This window comes from Phyllostomus discolor, chromosome 7, assembly GCF_004126475.2.
Source record: "Phyllostomus discolor isolate MPI-MPIP mPhyDis1 chromosome 7, mPhyDis1.pri.v3, whole genome shotgun sequence".
NCBI lineage: Eukaryota > Metazoa > Chordata > Mammalia > Chiroptera > Phyllostomidae > Phyllostomus > Phyllostomus discolor.
In genome coordinates this window covers 133713621-133732326 of record NC_040909.2, presented here as the reverse complement: position 1 = coordinate 133732326, position 18706 = coordinate 133713621, and the positions used below count along the sequence as shown (strand labels likewise).

Below are 18706 nucleotides of genomic sequence, written 5' to 3'. Positions count from 1 at the left end.
CAGGAGTGGTGACTCATCGAAGTTTCCAGCTCAGGGTCGTCCTCTGTCAGTTTGCGAGTGTCTACGTGGCTGGGACTGGAGGTGATGGATGACGGGCGCCCCTTTTTATTTTTCTCTTCTTACCATTTAAAGGAACGAACTCATTGTTTCTGAATTGCAAAGAACCTCAGAAAGGTTCAAGTCCAAACCCAATTTTATGTGAGAAGAACCTGAGGACCCCAGAAGTTCAAGAACTTGTCCAAGGCCACCCATGGCGTTGGGCACCGCTGAGACCAAACCTGGGTCTTCTGACCTGCGGGCCAGTGGAGGCTGGGTGGCCTCGGTGCAGTTAGGCGGTGGGAGTCCGGGAAGGCACAGGAAGACACTGGGTGGGGGGGGGGGGGTAGACTGACCCTCCCTGCACGCACGCAGAGACGAGTGCGGATGTGAAAAGCCAGATACTGCTTTCCGTCAGCAGGAGAGCGTGCGCACCGGCCGGCTCCCCAAAGGGGGAGGAGAACTCCCTGCGGCCGCGCTGCCCAGGGTGGTGACCACTCGGCCACGTGTGGCTGTTGAGCATCTGACTGTCCCTGGTGCAACTGAGGAACTGAATGTTTAACGTTACTGCATTTTGATCTCAGCAGCCGTTAGTGACTCGTGCCTGCTGTACCGAAAAGCGTGGCTCTGGAATCATTCAGTGTTGGAATGAAGTGGGAGGGGGCATGGGGAGTGATGCCCTGAATTCTCTAATACGGCTCCCTGGTCCTGCTCCCACCTTCCCCCAGCCTGCCCACTCACCCTTTCCTCCTCTGCTGCTCCTGCAGTCAGAGCCCCAGGGAGTAAACTCCAGGACGTCAGAGCACTTTCTGTCCATGGGCCTCAGGGGAGGAAGTGGGCCAGAGGCTGCGTGGCCTGCCCAAGGCCACACTGGAACTGGGCATTGAGCTGACCCTTGAGCTAGAAGTTCCTAACTCTCCAGCAGGTCCCTTTACTCCACTCCCATGATGCCTGTCTTCTCCTCATCTCCCCTGTCCCCCATCACCCGGATCTCAGGGACTCATTCAGTTTTCAGTGTGCACTTACCATGTGCCAGGGAACGGGATGCTTAGCTTTTAGGGCCAAAAAAAAAACCCCAGAGGATCTGCCCGCAAAGCAGTTCGTGGACTAACACATAACACAATGTGATCAGTGTACAGCCCCTCACATGAAGAGATTAGCTCAGTGTGGACCCTGGGGAGTGAGATAAGAAACGCAACCACGGGGCCCTTTCAGCTGGAGCGCGAAGGACGAGCACAGCTATCCCAGGAAGGGAATTCTGGGCATTGCACGTGCGGCCTCGTGGCTGCAGCATGGGCTCAGGAGCCGGGCCACCTGGGTTCAAGTCCTGACTCCGCTGCTTCCTAACTGTGAGACCTTGAGCAATGTCCTTAACCTCTCTGTGCCTTGGTTTTCTCCTCGGGAAAGCGCGGATGATAATAATACTTACTCCACCGGGTTGTTGTGAGGACTAAATGAGTTGACCCATACAAGCACTTGAAACAGCACCTTCCTGTTATTGACTGCTCAGTAACACTTGCAATGGTGATGTGGCAATGATGGCGAGGACAGTGATGGGTGTGTAGCTGCTCAGTGATGAAATTCCTGGCTCCCTGCTCTGTGGCTGCTGCTAAACAAATGCCCCGAGCGCAGCACCAGGCCTAGGGTGGAGGAGGTGCTCAAGCCGCTGTTTTCTGGACGAGCGAGTGAATGAGGGCTGGGCACCTCGGAGGTCAGAGCGGCGGGAGCCTGGGGCCCCGGAGGGGAAGCCCCTCTCACTCGGTGCCCCCCCAGACTCTCCAGCCCGTCCTTGAGTTCCACTCTCTTCCTTTATCTTGGCCAAAGGGACGCTTCGGGGCAGCCTGGAGGGGAGGGCTCCGTGTCATCAGCGCTTTATTTTCTCTCTCCCCCTCTCCTTGCAGGAAAGAACAGCTGGAGTCCGCAGCCAGGTACGTTTCTGATTACGAATTTCTTTGTCCCACCACTGTGTTGGGAGCGAGGGTCCAGTTCTGTTCGGTTCGGGGCCCCGGGCGGCCATGCCGGTCACACCCAGAGTTTTGGGACCACTCTTCCCCGTGTCCTCCTCATGCTAATCCACTCAAAGCCACCGTAGTGGTGACCATAGCAACAGCCGCCCCCTGAGTGTCCCCTTGGGGCGGGATTCTGTGCCCGGAGTCCCGTGCACGTTAGCTCATTGGGTCCTCCCCACCGCAGTGTGCCCTCCTGACCCCATGTTTGGATTGGAGAGGTCAGGGCTCGGAGAGGTTGAGTTACTCCCTCTGGGTGAGCCAGCTCACTGGGTGGCAAGACCAACATACAAACTCAGGTCCGAATACCAAGGCCATGCTATCCCGTTGCATGTCGGTTCCTTTGCTCCTTGGGCTCACAGATGGCTCTTCAGAGAGTGAGTCAAGGCTGTACTTGACGATCCCCCCCACGGCAGGAATCTCCCCCGTCAAGCACGCTCGCTGCGGGTGGCGCTCCTGGGGTCTGAGCGCTTCGCTGTCCTGCCTTCCCTGTCCTTCTCACGGAGATGCCACCATATCAGGGAGACTGGGGGCCCCGCTCGAGGTTGTAAAGAAAGACCACCTCTTGCAAACATCCGTTTGAACTATATATTCACGATCTATTGTTGTGGACACACTACTCGGGGACCGTGCAGTGAGTCTCCTAGACATGAAGCTCAACTGCTGTCCTTCTGCATCTGACAGGGTCTGGGCAGAGGAGGTGGCAGGACCCTGGACCAACCTAGAGGGGAACCGCTTGAGGACAGTGGCCTTTGGGAAACTGGGTCAGGTCCTTTCGAATGGGGCCCGTGGTGCCCCATCCCCTCCGCAGTCCCCCTGAGGGAAGTTACAGACAGTGCTGGTTAACTCGCACACAGAAACGCAGTTCAGCCTTCTTTGTGTCTGTTTCGAATGGATGAGCGTTTCTCTCCTGGGCCCTGTTTGGACGTGGGGGCATCGGTGGGGGAGCTGTAGAGGGGACTGGGGGACTGACCATGGCCGTGTCTGGGGACATCAGCCAGAGAGCCTGCAGCAGCCCGTGGCTTCCTGAGGCAGAGCGGGAGGGTCCCTCAGAGACCCTCCTCCAGGTGTCCTTACAGAAACCGAGCCCCCCGCCACCCCCCAGGAAGTCAGGCTAACCCTAAGTTACAGAGCCCCCCAGCTCCAAGGGTTGCACAGCCCAGGTCTCAGGACTCCCAGTGGGTGCTCTTTCCCCTCCTTCTCTCGTGACCAGCAGGGCTTTAACCCACGCAGGTGTGGGTGCTGCCAATTACGAAATCTGCCTTTAGGGCCTTTTCTATACAGATGGGGACAGAAGCCAGCCAACCTGGAGCATGCATGCGAAATATCACTGTGCCTGGGTTCATTAAGCCCCAGATGGGTGCCTTGTGGGGCTTACTGAAAAAGTGGGTGGACGGATGGACGGATGGATGGATGGACAGATGGATGCATGCATGCACGGACAAACTGTCCTACCAGTGTCATAAGCCCGACTGAATCTGGCTTGGACTAGGAGGAATATGTAATGGCTTGAGGGCCCCCCATCAGACACAGGGCAACCCCTAGGAAATAAGCAATGGGGCCTTCTGGGATTTCTCTCTCCTCCTCTCTCTGCTTCTCTTTTTGGTCTCGCTCTTTCGGCCGACTTCTGCCATCCCGATGACACGTGGGTGTGGGCAGCCGCGGGATCGTACATTTTCCCCTCTGTCTCCACCCAGCCCCAGTCCGAACACCCCCAGGAGGCGCTTAGACCGGCCCGCTGTGTGTCATAGGCGCTCACTTTGAACAATCTCTGGCTCAGGGGGAGGCTACTGCCAGCCCAACTCTGGGCCATGTGTTCGCCTGTTGGCGTGAACGGGCATGAGTTCGAGATGCTGTGATTGGCAGCCCCCGGTACAGTCACCGGGTGGAAGTTAGAGGAATCGGCCCCCGAATAGAAGACGGTCCTTTTCCCGGAAGCACAGGGATGCAACACAGAGCGGACGAAAACGGCAGTTGCCCGTGACAGGCATCGATTCTGCCCATGAGTTCTCAGATCCCTCCAAATAGTATTGCATTACAGAGCATCACCAATAAACCACACCAAGCCCCATGTATTCTACAGGTTACACCACGAAAGACTGCTATTTTGTGTTAGGGGCATCGTTTTCAACCTCAGCCATACTATCCATCGCCTGTGCGGCGCTGCTGATGATTAGGGGCACTGGTCTGATGGAAACTAGCAGTTTTGAATTTTTAAAACAGGTAACTGTTGACAGTAACGGTTTGCTTGAGCCCAATGGCGCACTTTGCATTTTCAAGCAATTCAGTCTGAGCAGCAGCCTCCGGGACTCTGCTCTGCACCCATCTTTGGAGGCAGAAGTGTGTTCAGGCGGCTTCTTTATCTCCCGTCTGGATCGTGTCCTTCCCAGTGCGCAGCTGTCGAGTGTAGTAGGGCATCATTCTTCGGGTCAGAGAATTCAGGCATCACAGCCATCATTTAGAAAGAACGCTTACTGTTTGCCCGGCGTCATTCTAAACACACCCAGCCCCCACAGCGAGCCCGTGAGTAGACACTACTTTTAATCCTCATTTTGCAGGAGAAGGCTGAGGTGCAAAGAGGCAAGGGACTTGCACAAAGTCATGTGACCAAGAATGTAGCGAGAGCGGGATACAGATCTCTGTGGTTCCTGACTCCAGCCGCCATGCTGGTCCCTGCGGCTGCTGGGAACAGTTAGCCTGGTCCGTTGTGTTGGTTCCTCCTGCCTTTTCTTGGCTCGTGGAGCTGGAGGCCCTGCCACGCGAGGGGGCCGTGCAGGCAGGGAAAGGCTCGGAGCCAGGGCGTGCTGCGGAGCGAAAGGGCACACGGTTGGACGCTATGATTCACACTTGCCCTCCCCCCGTGACATCAGTCAGCTCCGTGAAGCGCATCTCGCGCGGTGATGAGTGAGGCTGGCCGTCCAACTCTTCCGTGCCCTGGAATCAACGACCACTAAAGGTGTGCAGGGATGGAAGGTTCAGTCAAGCCACGCGCCTCGTTTTACTGATGAGAAAATTGTTCCCCAGGGCAAAATAGGAGCCTTGGACCCAATCCCATCGCTCTTAGTATTTCCTGCCGCCCAGCCCCCATGACACTGGTGCCAGGCTGGCTGGGAGTACCTGACATGCAGAGATGGGGCGTGGGCCAGTCTTGTTTAACCTCAGAGTCATTCCCAGCACATCCTAGGGCTGAGCCTCAGGGCTTCCCTCTGGGACCTGGCGGGGGTGCCGATTTGAGCACCCCATTCCCTCTGAATCAGGAACCCATTGAAAAATAGACTCAGGAGTTTTCTGAGAAGGATCAGAGTATGGGCTGTGTGTGCTGGGTGAAGCAGGTTGGCTCTGGGAGACAATGAGCTTCGTAACGCTTTCTGCTAAGTCTGGCCATGTTTCAGATAAAAAGCCAGATTCCTTTAGGGGCTAGGTGCGGGTCACAACCTGTGCAAAGGCTGCGGGGTAGGGGGTGAAGCCAGGGACCCGCCCAGAGCTGCGGCTGGACTTCCCTGGGGCTGAGATTGGAGCCAGGAGCCCAGGGGGACACGGGCCACCTCTGCCCGGACAGAACACCTTGATTTTACTTTTCCGTCCCCAATCCATTTAGTTCCAGCTTTTCCAGTTCACATTTCAAAATAGTCTGTCCTGTGCCTGACTCATCAGGGACCCCGGCTTTCTTTTTTTTTTTTTTTAATGAGCTTGGGAACTATCTCTCTTCTTGATTTTTTTTAGTCATCTTTTTAAAAAGATTTTATTTATGTATTTTTAGAGAGGGAAAGGAAGGAGAAAGAGAGAGAGAGAGAGGGAGAAACATCAATGTGCGGTTGCTGGGGGCCGTGGCCTGCAACCCAGGCATGTGCCCTGACTGGGAATTGAACCTGCGACACTTTGGTTTGCAGCCTGCGCTCAATCCACTGAGCTACGCCAGCCAGGGTGGGACCTCGGCTTTCTGACGAAACCTGACATCAGTCAGCTCCAGGGAGGGTTTTTCACGCCTGCAGCCCCTCCAAGCCCCAGGCCTGAATCGGGGGCTGCAAATCCGTAAGGGGAAAGGCAGAGATGGGTTTTGAATTTCAGGGGTGCGCCGTGCCTTGCACTTGACTATCCTGTGGCGTGTTAGAGCTCAGGCAACACAATTAAGAAGTAAACTGATGACCCACTTTGCTGGAGGGAGAAGTCCGTAAGCCTCTCAGATGCAATGGCTCTGAGCTATTCAGAGCAGAGGTTTCTGACTGGTGCCCCGCACATCCAGATTCCTGGTGCTGACAGAATCCATCTGTTACAAAAACGCTCCTCTGTGACCAGTGGGGTATTCACTGAGCGTAGCCACAGCCATTCCGACTGTTAGCAGTTGCAATGAGCCGTTTAAATGCCCGACAAGCAAAACCTAAATTCGGCCCGGATAGAGCCCAGAGAACCCTCTCATTCTCTTTCCAGAAGTCAGCACTTCCGCTGAGGTTCCGTGTCAGCACAGAGTGGCTGCTGTTGCTGTTGTCTTGCTTAGTTTATCTGGAAGGTCAAGTTCAGTGACGAGGGATGTTTGAGACTAGAGTGGAGAAGTGCTATAAAGTAATACATAGAATGTCAACTCTAATAGAAAGATAACAAGAAATTAAAAAGAACTTATTTCAGTTTATTTATAAAAGATGACTTTTTTTTTTAAATGTAGCTGGAGGAAATTGTATCCACCCTTTGTACACATCATTAGCCCCTCCCCTGCCGAAGTGGGAGGAGGATTCCTTCCGGAGATAATGATGACAGCCAGCATCTCTGGAAGGCTCCCCTCACCTCAGACAGTGGCTCAGCAGTCTCTGGGCACCCCTCGCTTAACCCTTGATCAGCCGTCTGCAGGGAGGGCTGCTTGCTGCCTTCCTGCAGGAGAGGAGGCCGGGGACCAGAGAGGACGAGCCTGGTGTCCTGGGGCACGTCCTGCTCAGGACCTTTCCACCCAGGCTGTTGTTGCCCCGAAGCCCATGGTTCTCGCCGTGACCCTGCACGGTGGGATGCGCCCAGCAGGGGCTCGTGCTGGGCTCGGAGACAACCAGGCAAGAGTCCTTGCTTTGCTCGGACTGCACAAGCCAGCGGGGTGGGCAGACGTGGGAATGCACCGTCCCCACACAGTAGGTGACACTCTGAGACGGAGAAAAGCACCGCGTGTCTGTGGAGCAGAGGTGCCTACGTAGTTTCCAAGGGGGATGCTCAGGCAGTTTTAAAGGGCCGATGGGAATGGGGTCGCTGAAAAGGCAAGAAAGGGTGTGACAAGCTGTAGGACCTGTGTGTACCCAGCCGTGCAGGAGGAGACTCGGGGGCCGGCGAGGGGCTTGGTGACCAGAGAAGGACAGACCCTCAGGACATGTATGCAGGGGCCAGGAGGAGGGGGCCTGAGCAGTGGCTGGCCTACAGGCCCCTTGACTCACTCGTGGGTGGGAAGGTCTTCCGTGCGTGTTGAGTCGCTTTCCTACCAGGTCCAGTCTTTTCAGCCCGCGGACCCTGATACATTATTCTTGTCCCACTCGTCGTGCATCCGGCTCCGGCGGGGGAAGCAGGCTAGAAAACCGGGACTTCAAGTCAGGGAAGCGGGCCGTCTGCGTGTCGGAGGTTCTCTGAGTTGACCCCAGCAGGTCATTCAGGCAGCAGCGCGGGGCGAGAGAGGACGGTGCAGGGGGAGTGAGGGACCACAAAGGCTCAGGCGTGCGCTTGCTCACTTGCGTGTGCGTTCCCGGGGCCAGGCTGGAGGCGGAAGCACGGCAGATGTCATTATGTGTGACGCGCCCCGGGCCTCCAGGGAGCAGATGTCGTTAGACTCACCGACCCCTCGGGGACCTGGTGCTCAGTCAGCGTCGGGCCCCTGCTGGGTTGGGGGGTGTCCCGGCCTCCTCTGCGGCTCCGACACCCGTGACCTCCTCACCTCACCGCAGCACAAAGGCGTCAGCCGCTTCTGGCACCGAGCACACGGCTGTGATAACCAGACGCCCTCTTTAGAAATACTGAATCATCTCGGTTCAGTGCAGGTCTGGTTCGATAGCCCATATTCATTCACTCGTGCGATTATTCTGCAAGTGCATGGCACACCTACTGTGTGACAAGCCCAGGGTGGGTGACGGGGAGGAGGCCACTGGGCCGAGCGTGTCGGTGTGTGAAAACACGCAGCTTGGCTTCTCTCCGCTGTGTGCCAACTGCACAGAAAGGGCTGAGAAACAGAAGGAAGAAATTCATGTTTATTGAGTACCTACTACGTGCCTGCTCCACACCACATCCTGACCGACATCACCTAGCGGTCAGGTGGAGCAGGAACGTTTCTCCCTGTTTTCAGGATGAGGTAGCTGAGGCCCACAGATGTGCCCAGGTCACAGATGTGCCCGGGGTCGTCCAGATGCTGACGGGCAGAGCTGGACTTCAAGTCAGGGTGCAGCTGGTTTTGCACCAGGATGACTTTGTGCGGGACCTATTCATTGGTTTGGGTTTTTTTTCTGTGCCAAAAATACTTTGGGCAGTAGGAAGATATCCCCGGACCCCTTTTTAGAATGATGATTCTGAGTCCATAAATAAAATGCATGCAGTTACAGAAGAAACTGGTCACCATGGACCCTTGGATAGCACAGGAGTTTGAGTACTGACCCTCATGATCAAAAACCCATGTGTGACTTTTGACTCCCCCGAAACGTACCTACAGCCACCCCTGGCATCCAGGGGGATTGGTTCCTGGGCCCCTGCGGGCACCACAGTCCTCAGTCAAGTTCCTTATGGAATGGCGGAGGCCAGTAATGCCTACGGTTGGCCCGCTGGATCTGTGGGTTCCCACGTGCAGATCCAAAATACTGTTTTGGTCCTCAGTTAGTTGAGTGTCTAGGTGTGAACCCAGGGGAATAGAAAGAGCCAACTGTATATTTATTCTTTAAGATCCACTCTGCGTGAACCTGCACAGTTAAGCCCAAGTTGTTCAAGGGTCAACACTATATTGAAACACAACCATCCACATCTTTAAACATTGGAGGTGGGTCGTGTACATGCTTCTCTAGGAAAAATCTGGTGACAGGACCTGGTGGCAGGTTGAACGCTACCACAGCTTTGGAACTGTGACAAGCACAGCAACCCCGGGAGATAACAGGGCATAACATGACCCGTGCTTTCTGTGGCGGGAAGTCACGGCATGTGACGGGCATTCAGGGTCTGTGTGGGGCTCCCTACCTACAATCGTAATATAGAAAGACGTGCTAAATTTCAGCTAGACATTAGCTAATTGAAGAAGCCGTGTTTTCCCCATCCAAGCTTGTGGACACCCCTAAATTCTATACATGGAGGGGTGTCTGTGGACTCCAGGTTAGGGTACCAGCCTCATGCAATTTTTGTTACTTAATTCTGCTCAAGAGACATTTGATCAGGCTTTTCCTGCACAAGCTGCTGTCTGTGCAGCGTGGAGTGGTCCTAAGGAAGTTACTGAGGCCGAGGGGATGGGAATGGAGAAAGGAGGAGGCTTTGCTGCGTATGACGACGAGCTGGCATCTTCCAGTGAAGCCCCACTTAGGCAGAGGAGGGTCGGGAGTGCGGAGGAGTTACAAAACCTGCCCCAGGGGTAACAGCTGGCACCTCGTCCAGCTGGGGTGCGAACCCAGCCCCGCCCCACCCAAGCCTCTCCATCAGGTGTGGCATGTAGGGCGCCCGTCCCACTCATGCGTGGAGGAGAGTGTGTGAATCTTTATGGAGAGGGATGGGGAGTTCCGAAAGCCTGCACTCAAGGAGGAAAATTGTTCACTTTTGCTTATTTTGTAGCCAAAAGCTGGGTCTCTTGGATCGGGTTCGCCTTTCTAATCCTCGTGGTAGCAATACTAAAGGAAAGCTATTTACCCCTCTGAATGTAGATGCCATAGAAGAAAGTCCTTCTAAAGAACCAAAGCCTGTTGGCTTAAACAATAAAGAGCGTTTCCGCACCGCCTTCCGCATGAAAGCCTACGCTTTCTGGCAGAGTTCCGAAGGTAAGGCCCTCCTCCCCTCACCCCCCACCCCCCACCCCCACCCCAAGACCTCCACGCTGCCTCTCCCCGGCCCCCTCCTTCCCTCTGTCCCCCACCAAAGGACTCTCCAGTCTGCAAAGTAGCCCATGCCCTCCCCTCCCTGAGCCAGCTCATTTCATCTCATTTACGCCCCTGGGCTGGAGGCATCTGTGACTCGTCCCCACAACCCACAGGGCAGGCGGCTCCCAGGTGGCCGCCCTCCTGGCCGGAGTCACCCCGTGCCTCTGTGCAGACCCGCAGGGAGCGCAGGGACCTCCCACCCAGGTCCCTAGGGTGGCAGTGAGGAGTGTGCTGGCATGGAGGGCCACCTGAAGGACGGGGAGGGGCTGGGTGTAGAGGGATCTGGAAACGGGGGTGGGGGGTGCCTCAGCACCCCCAGCGGGTAGGAATGTGTGTTGGAAGAGAACCCTTCGAGGGCTGTGGGGGGTAGGCAGGGCTCAGAAAGTGGCCTCCCCGAGGTCACAAGGCTAACGACGTGAAAGAGCAAGCATCTGAGCCAGCCCCGCCTGTGTGCCCTTGGCTGCCTCCAGGGCCCCCCGCCCTCTGGAGCCCCGGAGCTCACGTCACCTCCCTCCAAGGTTTCTCCCCCAACCCACGGTCCTGAACTGCGGGCCCCTCGGACCGGGGCCCCCGAGTCATAGAAGAGGGGTGCTGAGGAAAACTGAGTGATGCCACCACTGGGGAAGCTGCAGGGTCCCTGGAGGTGGGAGCCAAGACCCCAGAGGCGGAGCGTGGGAGGCCGGGACTGAACCAGGGGCCCCTGTGCCTTCCCAAGCGCCGTGGCCCGCCCTGATACGTGTGTCCCCCTCCCAGATGCCGGGACGGGCGATCCCGCGGCGGAAGACAGGGACTACGGGAGTGACTTCCTTGTCGAAGACATGATCCCCACCCTGAAGGTTGTCATCCGAGCCGTCAGGTGAGGCCACCCTCTCCTCCCGCCCCGGGCCACAGGACAGGTGTAAAGGCTCTTGGCTTGGGGAAGGGGGCCGGGAAGCCCCTGCGGCAGCTGTGGGAGGATGTCACTACCCTGAGGAGGACGCTGCCCCAGGAAAAGTGATTTGTGCGTCAGCAGGCCATTGTGGTAACTGGTCGCCCCCACGGGCTCCCGACAGTATTTCCAGCTGTCGTGCTTCTGTGTGGCTTTGGCCACCGTGTATTTTAAAGGGGGTTGTGGGGGGTGGGGAGTCATGACACAGAGGTCTCTTCCTGGGTAGGCCTCTTCCTCTAAATGGCTTTTCATCTCTCTTCATCCATCTGCTTCTTTTGATATAGAATTTCTAACGAGATAATCAATTATAGGGGTTTTTTTGTCTATATCAGACGAGACTATAATCCCCTGTGACTGTGTCTACTTTGCTTTAGAATTCTGTAAGAAAATAAAAATAGGCTACTCCTGAAAGAAAACTTGGATCAGGATATGGGCTTATAGGAACCCCACAACGGTGGCAGCGAACCCTGGAAACTGCGCTGGTTCTCCAGGAGCCAGCCGTGACGTCTCCAGCACGGTTCCCAGTCCAGCTGGCGAGGGAAACGCAGGAGCGGTATAACACGTGGGCTCAGCAGAGCCGTTGGCCTGCTTTCTCATGACACCAGCACGTACACTGTGACAGAGGTACGGCTGGACGGCACATCGCTGCCGGTAGCCGGTTGAGTGACCTTGTTCAGAGTCATGTGATGAGTGTGTGACACCCTGGAGGGGGTCTCTCCCTCTCCCGGGATGCTCCATGGTCTGGCTTCTGCTCTAGGACATTTTCATTGATGTCTTAGACCAGGGCGGGCAAACTTTTTTTGTAAAGAGCCAGACAATCAATGTTTTTGGCTTTGTGGTCCCCAGGTCTGTGTGGCATGTGTTCAACTCTGACCATGTAGCACCGTAGACAGTGTGTAAGTGATGGGCAGGGGCTGTGTTTCGGCGTACCTTAACTTGCAAACACAGGCAGTGGGCCAGGTCTGGCCGTCCAGCCGTAGTTCTGACACCTAAGTTAGATGGAGTTATGCAAAGGGCAGGCTCATTAAATGGCACGCGGTTGGAACGGATGGCAAGTTAACCGGATGGTTTGATCGATGTGTCACATAGTGTTTAGAGGCTGGAGCCACGGGCTACAGCAAACAAAACACACTTCGAATGCACTAGATGGGGGCTGGGGGGAGACCTGGGTCGGTGGTGGTTCCTGGCACCGACCCGGGGTCAGGGGTCTTAGCTGATGCCGTCGCAGTGGGAGTTGAGCTCAGGATGCAGTTGTCCAGGAGCATTGGCCATCTGGGGTGATGTGATTGGCTCCCGGGAAAATGGAGGCGAGGGTTTGCCATCTGTGAGTTCTGGGTGTCCCCCGAGAGAACTTGGGGGACAGAAGCTAGTTTCTCTTTTTTCTTAGGAGCTCATAAGCCAAAGCATTGAAGAGGCTATTCAGGAAGAGAGATATCGTCTGTCCTCAAGTGGACAGCAGGCAGCGTGACACCGTGATTCAGGGCACAGCCTGGTCAGCTGCAGCTCGGAGCGTGAGGACGGCTCTGACGTGATGAGCGCGCGGCCCTGGGCAGACGCTGACGCTCTCGGGGCCACGGTCTCCCCATCCACAAATGGGTCTATCAGCAGATTGTTCCTGAGATGCTTAGCTCAGTGTCTGTAATGAATCCTCAGTGAACATTCGCTCTTAGGGTTACCGTGATTTTGTTTCTTATGCAGACGGCTGGAGGGAGGTGGTCCTGGAGGAGAGGTTCCAACCAGCCTCTTCTGTGTGGCTTGGCAGGCTAGCGCAGGACCAGGAACTGGAACTTTGAGTCCTTTTCTCTGGCTCTCTTCTCCCCCACCGCCCCTGAGCTTGCTAGTCTCTGATTCTAGTTTCCGCCGGTCTCTCTGCGCAACACTGAAATGTGTCTACCTCACCTTACAGAATTTTACAATTCCGTCTCTACAAAAAAAAATTCAAGGAGACCCTGAGGCCTTACGACGTGAAAGATGTGATTGAACAGTATTCTGCAGGACACCTCGACATGCTGTCCAGGATAAAGTACCTGCAGACGAGGTAAGACAGTGGCATCCAGGAGGACTGTGCCCCCGGACTGCTAAGGAACCCGCCCGCCGACCCTGAGAAAGGAGGGCGAAAGGCATTCAGAAAGAATCCAAAGTGCGGGGGAGAAATTTTAAGAACAAGTGTGTCCATCCGACCTTGTGCATGCCAGAGCCAGCCAGCTCCAGATCAGACAGGCTGGGAGGAAGCTCTGTGACACTGGCGCGGCCAAGGTCAACAGCCCGATGAGGCCCCATGGCGAGAGAGCATATGTCCCACTGGCCCCTGACTAGGATGCTCTGGACGTTATCGGCAAAATTGGAATCACCTAAACAGAGTCCAGCTGGCTAATTCTAAATATACATTTTTCATCGCACTGAAAAATGGGCATCGGGTATTACTTCTCATAGCAAAAATGTGGAAAGAGCATCGATACCCAACTAGTTGCCACCATTTTCCTTGACCACCTGGGTGCTCCACCTGCGTGTGTCCAATCCCTCATGACCCCGTAAGGCAGTGCATGACAGGTACCACTTTACCAAGGGGAAAACCAAAGCTCGGAGGGCAAAGGGCTCACCCCAAATCAACTACCCAGCTGGCAGGTGGCAGCACTGGAGTGTTCAAACCTGGTGCAACTTGTTACAAAGCTCCTGTTCTTCCTAACGACCGCGCCTCCTTAGTTATAAAGTAATGGTGAGGGAAGGAACAGTGCCCGCTCTCATTAAAGTTATGTAGCCGTCAAAGGACCTTTACAAAATATAGACTGGTGAAACAATTGTATGCTCTGTGGCTCTGTTCATGATAACAAACTAATAATACACTCAGGCATAGATATACACACTTGTACATGTATATGCATACATGTATGAGTATATAAATATATAAATTATATTTATATATCATTTTCTATATATACATATACACATACTCTGCCTACTAGATCCTGCAAGAATACTAACGAATGTATCCGTACAGTATGACCACACACACACACACACACACACACACACGTACATTTACTCAGGAACACACAGGACGCACACTTCCCCGTCAGGGGCCTAGACAGAAGGAGCAGGATTGCCCCTGCTGGAGTCCCGTGGCGATACCGTACAGGATGAGTCCATGTGTGATTTTTTTCCTGCTTCTTAGGTTTATTGGATCTTTAATGAATTGTAACATGTTTTTTAAAAAGGAAAACCGTTTAACAAATAAAGGAAACCATGCTGCCCGGAGCGTTAGCACTGAAGTGAGGAAAACAGAGTCCTACCTGAATCTCCCTCTCTGCAGTTTCCAATGGACATGAGCCAGGCCCTCTCTGGACCTCGGTCTCTTCATCCAAATAGTATGTCCCCACCGGGGTGTCCCACAGAGTTACCAGGACCATCACATCCGACGGGTCGGAAGCCAACAGTGCCGTCGGGTTGGAGGAGCGCTTGTTTGCGACCTTGCTTTATCTCCAGGCTGTGACCGCCTGGTGCAGTGGCGGGCACACAGTCGGGACTCAGTGCCTTCTTAACTAGTGGGTGTGAGAACAAACTCAGCCTAACACACGGTTACTTGTGCAAAGATGGCTCTCTGAGAGACCAGAGGAGCATGATGTCCAGGGTGCACCCACTGCAGAGTACTGGCCCGTCTGAGTGCCCAGTGGACCTTTACACCTTCAGACCTCTCTCTGGCAAATGTGTTCCCGTGAGTCATGGCTGACGGCTGCCTGCCTGGGTGACCAATTGCATGGCCCCAGCGGCACTCACAGTGGAGGAGGCCAGAGAGAAAGGGAAGGCCGTCCAGTCCCCAGTGGTGTCAGGAGAGGGACAGCTGGGTCTGTGGACACCGAGTGAGCCATGGCTGCTTCTGGGTGCGTAGTCTTTGTGGTCCCGGGCCTGTGGCAGGCTTCAGGGCTGCTCCCACGTCCTGGCCCTTCTCAGCGCCGCAGCCCGCGGGGACATCCGTCTCTGGTTGCGTTCGGAGCTGCACAAATAGGGAGCTGGCGCCCCACGCGGCAGAGGAAGCAGGGTGTGGCGCCAGGGTCGGAGCCAGGGCCCCAGTGGCCAGGAAGCCTGCCGAGCAGCAGGGGTCTGCAGAGCTGAGGGCAGAGCCCAGGTTTCGTGGGGAAAACGGCCTAGCTGGGTGTTCTGGGGAGGCGTGGACAAGTGGGGAGACCACGTCGCACGTGGCGTGTCCTGTAAGAAATAAGGAGGTGCGCCCTCTCCCTGTCTCGGTGGTTTAGCTGTCTCTCTGTCCCCTCCGCACCACCGGGCCAGAAATAAAGGTAATGTACTGAGATGGCGAATTCTTTTTTTTTTTCTCCCTCTGTTTCTCTCGTGGTCCCTGCCCTCCTTTGCCTCTTTCATTCCATATTCCAAATCCGTACCTGACTGGAGAGGGATCAGAACGAGCGGCCTTCCTCTCTGCGGGGTGAACCTCTTTGTCATCGAATCCCCCTCATTGTGTTCTCTCTTCCAGAATAGATATGATTTTCACCCCCGGGCCGCCATCGACTCCGAAACACAAGAAGTCTCAGAAGGGGACAGCGTTCACCTACCCATCCCAGCAGTCTCCCAGGTGGGGTCCGAGGATACTGACGGACAGGCTGCGCGGGGCCACAGCCCCTGGAGTGTCCCCGAGTGCCCCCGAGTCTCAGTGGCTCCTCTGTGGTTGGGTGAGGTTGCCAGCCCCCCAGATAAAACAGAGAGAAAGAATCTGAAGGCTGTTCTGATTTGTGGCCATTTTCTGTGCAAGAGACTTCCCGCACCTCTACCCAGACCATGTGGGGGACACATTTTTTACAGTTATTGAATGTGACAATAATGGTTTCTGTTTTATAAAATGAGAGGACATGTATGGGTTTTATTGGAGCCAAAAGAACACTTCATATCAGGAGGCCACGAGGCATTCCTGGCCAGCTGTTTCGGCTGTTCCTGCACAGCCACCGTGGGGCACGGACTCTCATCCCCAAATGCGGCTGGAGGAGCAAGTCGGCCGCTGGGGCCCCACACCGCTGTGCCAGGCAGGGCTCAGCGCTCGGTCCCCCAGCAGAGCGGCTGTGCTCCATCCAGCTTGAAGAGTTTCCTTTTATAGGTCCCAATGAACTAGGAGCCTCTTTCAGGACGCCCACCCCCCGAATGCACGCTTCTTTGGTTTATTACATTTATTGGGGTGACATTGGTTGATAACATTATCTGTTTCAAGTGGACAATTCTATGATACATCATCTGTGTGTTGCACTGCGTGCTCACCACCCAAAGTCTAGGCTCCCTCCTGCATCATAAATGTGACCTTCTTCAACCTCTTCCTCCTCCCCACCCCCTTCCCTTCTGGGAACCTCTGTACTGTCATTTGTGTCTTTGAGTTTGCTCATTTGTTTTATTCATTCGTTGCTTTCTGTTTCATATCGCACATGTGAGTGAAATCACATAGTTTTTGTCCTTTTCCGTCTGACTTATTTCAGTTAGCACGATACTCTCCAGGCCCGCGCTGTCGCAGATGCCGGTGTTTCATCTCTTTCTGTGGCTGAGTGGCGTCCCACTGTGTGTGCGCGCCACATCCTTATCCGACCGTCCAGCAGAGGACACTCTGGCTGGTTCCACGTCTTGGCCACCACGTTCGATTGAACATGCACGTTTTTATTCCCAAATGTTGTCAGGGCAGATAACATAAATGAGTAAAAGTGTTACAGTACAAAAGGGGGGGGGGGCAAGGGCAGCCGAGGCAATACACTATTACCCGAAAGGAACCTCCCACCCCCAGGTTCATTATGTCCATCGCCAGAGGAAAGACTTCTCTCAATGCCTGAGATTCGTGAAAAGGAAAGAACTTATTCATTTGAAATAACATAAACTAAAGTTCCCCACAAATGCACACAGTCCTCCTAGCACACTCCACATGGCAAAAGGGAGCACTTCCAAAGCCTTGTGGTCCCAGCCAAGACACCAAAGCCGCATGGTCCTAAACAGGTGCATGGTCCCCAAAAGAGAGACCCCAATGGCTGCTATGCCTCCATTTAAATCCCAGCGCCAATCTTCCTCTGCAGCCCCATTTCCGGCTCCTCCCACAATTGGCTACAGCTGCCTGCATTCCGGGCAGGTGTGCCCTGTGGTGTGGAGCCAATTATCTCCAAGCTCTTCTGGACCCCATTACAAATCCCTATTTGGGGCTCCCCTCTTGGCTGCACCCTATTACAAAAGGAGCAGGACATAAGAAATATTAGGCACCTTGCAATAATAGGGCTCCTTAATATAAAGGGAGCAAGGGTGTAACCATGATGCACCAGGGTGCACCTGACCTTCAGCATCAGTCCTGGGGATGGGATTGGAAGTGGTGGACTGTGGGGACCTAGGTGGCCTGTCCCCCATCCACGGGAGGTACCTGTCACTCTGTTCCATTGTTGTTAATTTGAGGCATGAAGATCCCGTTTCCAGATAGTCTATTTTTCAAGAAAAGCTGATGGTCCAAATTTTAAATGAAATCCCCCCTTTCTGAGATGGTGTTAATGTTGCGGAATGCCGGGTGGGGTAGGAAAAGCACTGGATGTGCACGGCTCGAGACCGCTCACCCGACGGGAGACCCGGGACTGAGCAGGAGCCGGCAGCCTGGGGGAGAGAGTCAGCTTCCTAGACAGAGGTCCACACTCGCGGTTTCAAGCAGGAGCCTGCCCCGCCCCCCACACCCTGAAAACACTCTTCTGCATGGACCCTAACAGCACTGTGACCCGCTGGCGCTTAGACAGAGGTCACCGTGTCACCGAAGAGCGAACGCAGCACGCATTCCAGCTCCAGTCCCTCCAGGGCCATCTTTCACGTCATTTTCTAGATTCAGCATCTGATTTCCACTCTTCACAAAGTGGAACCGATGAAATATCGACCCCCCACTGTGTAGAATTTCAGAGATGAGACCACCCCCTCCCCACGGCCCACCCCACTCTCAGGCAGCAGTCTGAGGCCAAAGGCAAAGGAAAGTCATTTCAAGGCGTCATTCAGACCCTCTCGGCACAGTTAGGGGCTTTCCTCCCTTCCCTGACTCGCCTGTGCCTCCAGAATTGGGGGTGGGGCCTAAGGATGAGCGTGGGAATACTGGCTCCAGGGAACGTGGCCCGCTGAGCCGGAATGACCTTGCCAAGCAAAAGCAGGTGTGACAATCTCACAGGCCTGTTGGCTCTTTCCTAGGAACGAACCGTATGCGGCCAGAGCATCCGCATCAGAAACTGAAGACCAAAGCATGATGGGGAAGTTTGTGAAAGTCGAAAGACAGGTAGGGCTCGCCTTCCCCTCACTCCGGAGCCAGTGTATGAAATTCACGTCCAAGAGCCATTCCTCCCCCATGGGTCTATAACACGTGCATGTCACCCATTCCAAAGAGCACGTGGGGATTCAGTCCCCGACTTCACACTTACTGGCTGGGTGATCACAGGCCCATAAATGAACGGTCCTGCACCTTGGTATCCTCACCTGTAAAAGGGGGATTTGAACACTTCCTAAGGCTGCTGTGGACATTAAATGAGCTGGCATATGTGAATTACCGAGAGTAGTAGCTGCCCTACAGTCGGCCCTTAGCCAACGGTCACGGCTGTTCTCTTGTTCCTCACGGTGTTCCCTTAGAAAATGTCCGTTCCCTTCTCCCCCTTCCCTGGACCCTTCAGCCTAGCGTGCCAGAC

At 54.9% G+C, this 18706-nt stretch overlaps 1 protein-coding gene across 1 annotated transcript in view; it reads left to right on the top strand.

The window, feature by feature from the left end:
• The window catches only part of KCNQ3 (potassium voltage-gated channel subfamily Q member 3), a 197196-nt gene that overhangs the window by 177109 nt on the left and 1381 nt on the right, over window positions 1-18706 (top strand). Inside the window, exons 9-14 of the mRNA XM_028533674.2 lie at window positions 1938-1964; window positions 9804-10006; window positions 10859-10961; window positions 12940-13071; window positions 15520-15618; window positions 18219-18303. Of these exons, the coding sequence (XP_028389475.1) occupies window positions 1938-1964; window positions 9804-10006; window positions 10859-10961; window positions 12940-13071; window positions 15520-15618; window positions 18219-18303 (649 nt within the window). The remainder of the gene's footprint in view (window positions 1-1937; window positions 1965-9803; window positions 10007-10858; window positions 10962-12939; window positions 13072-15519; window positions 15619-18218; window positions 18304-18706) is intronic.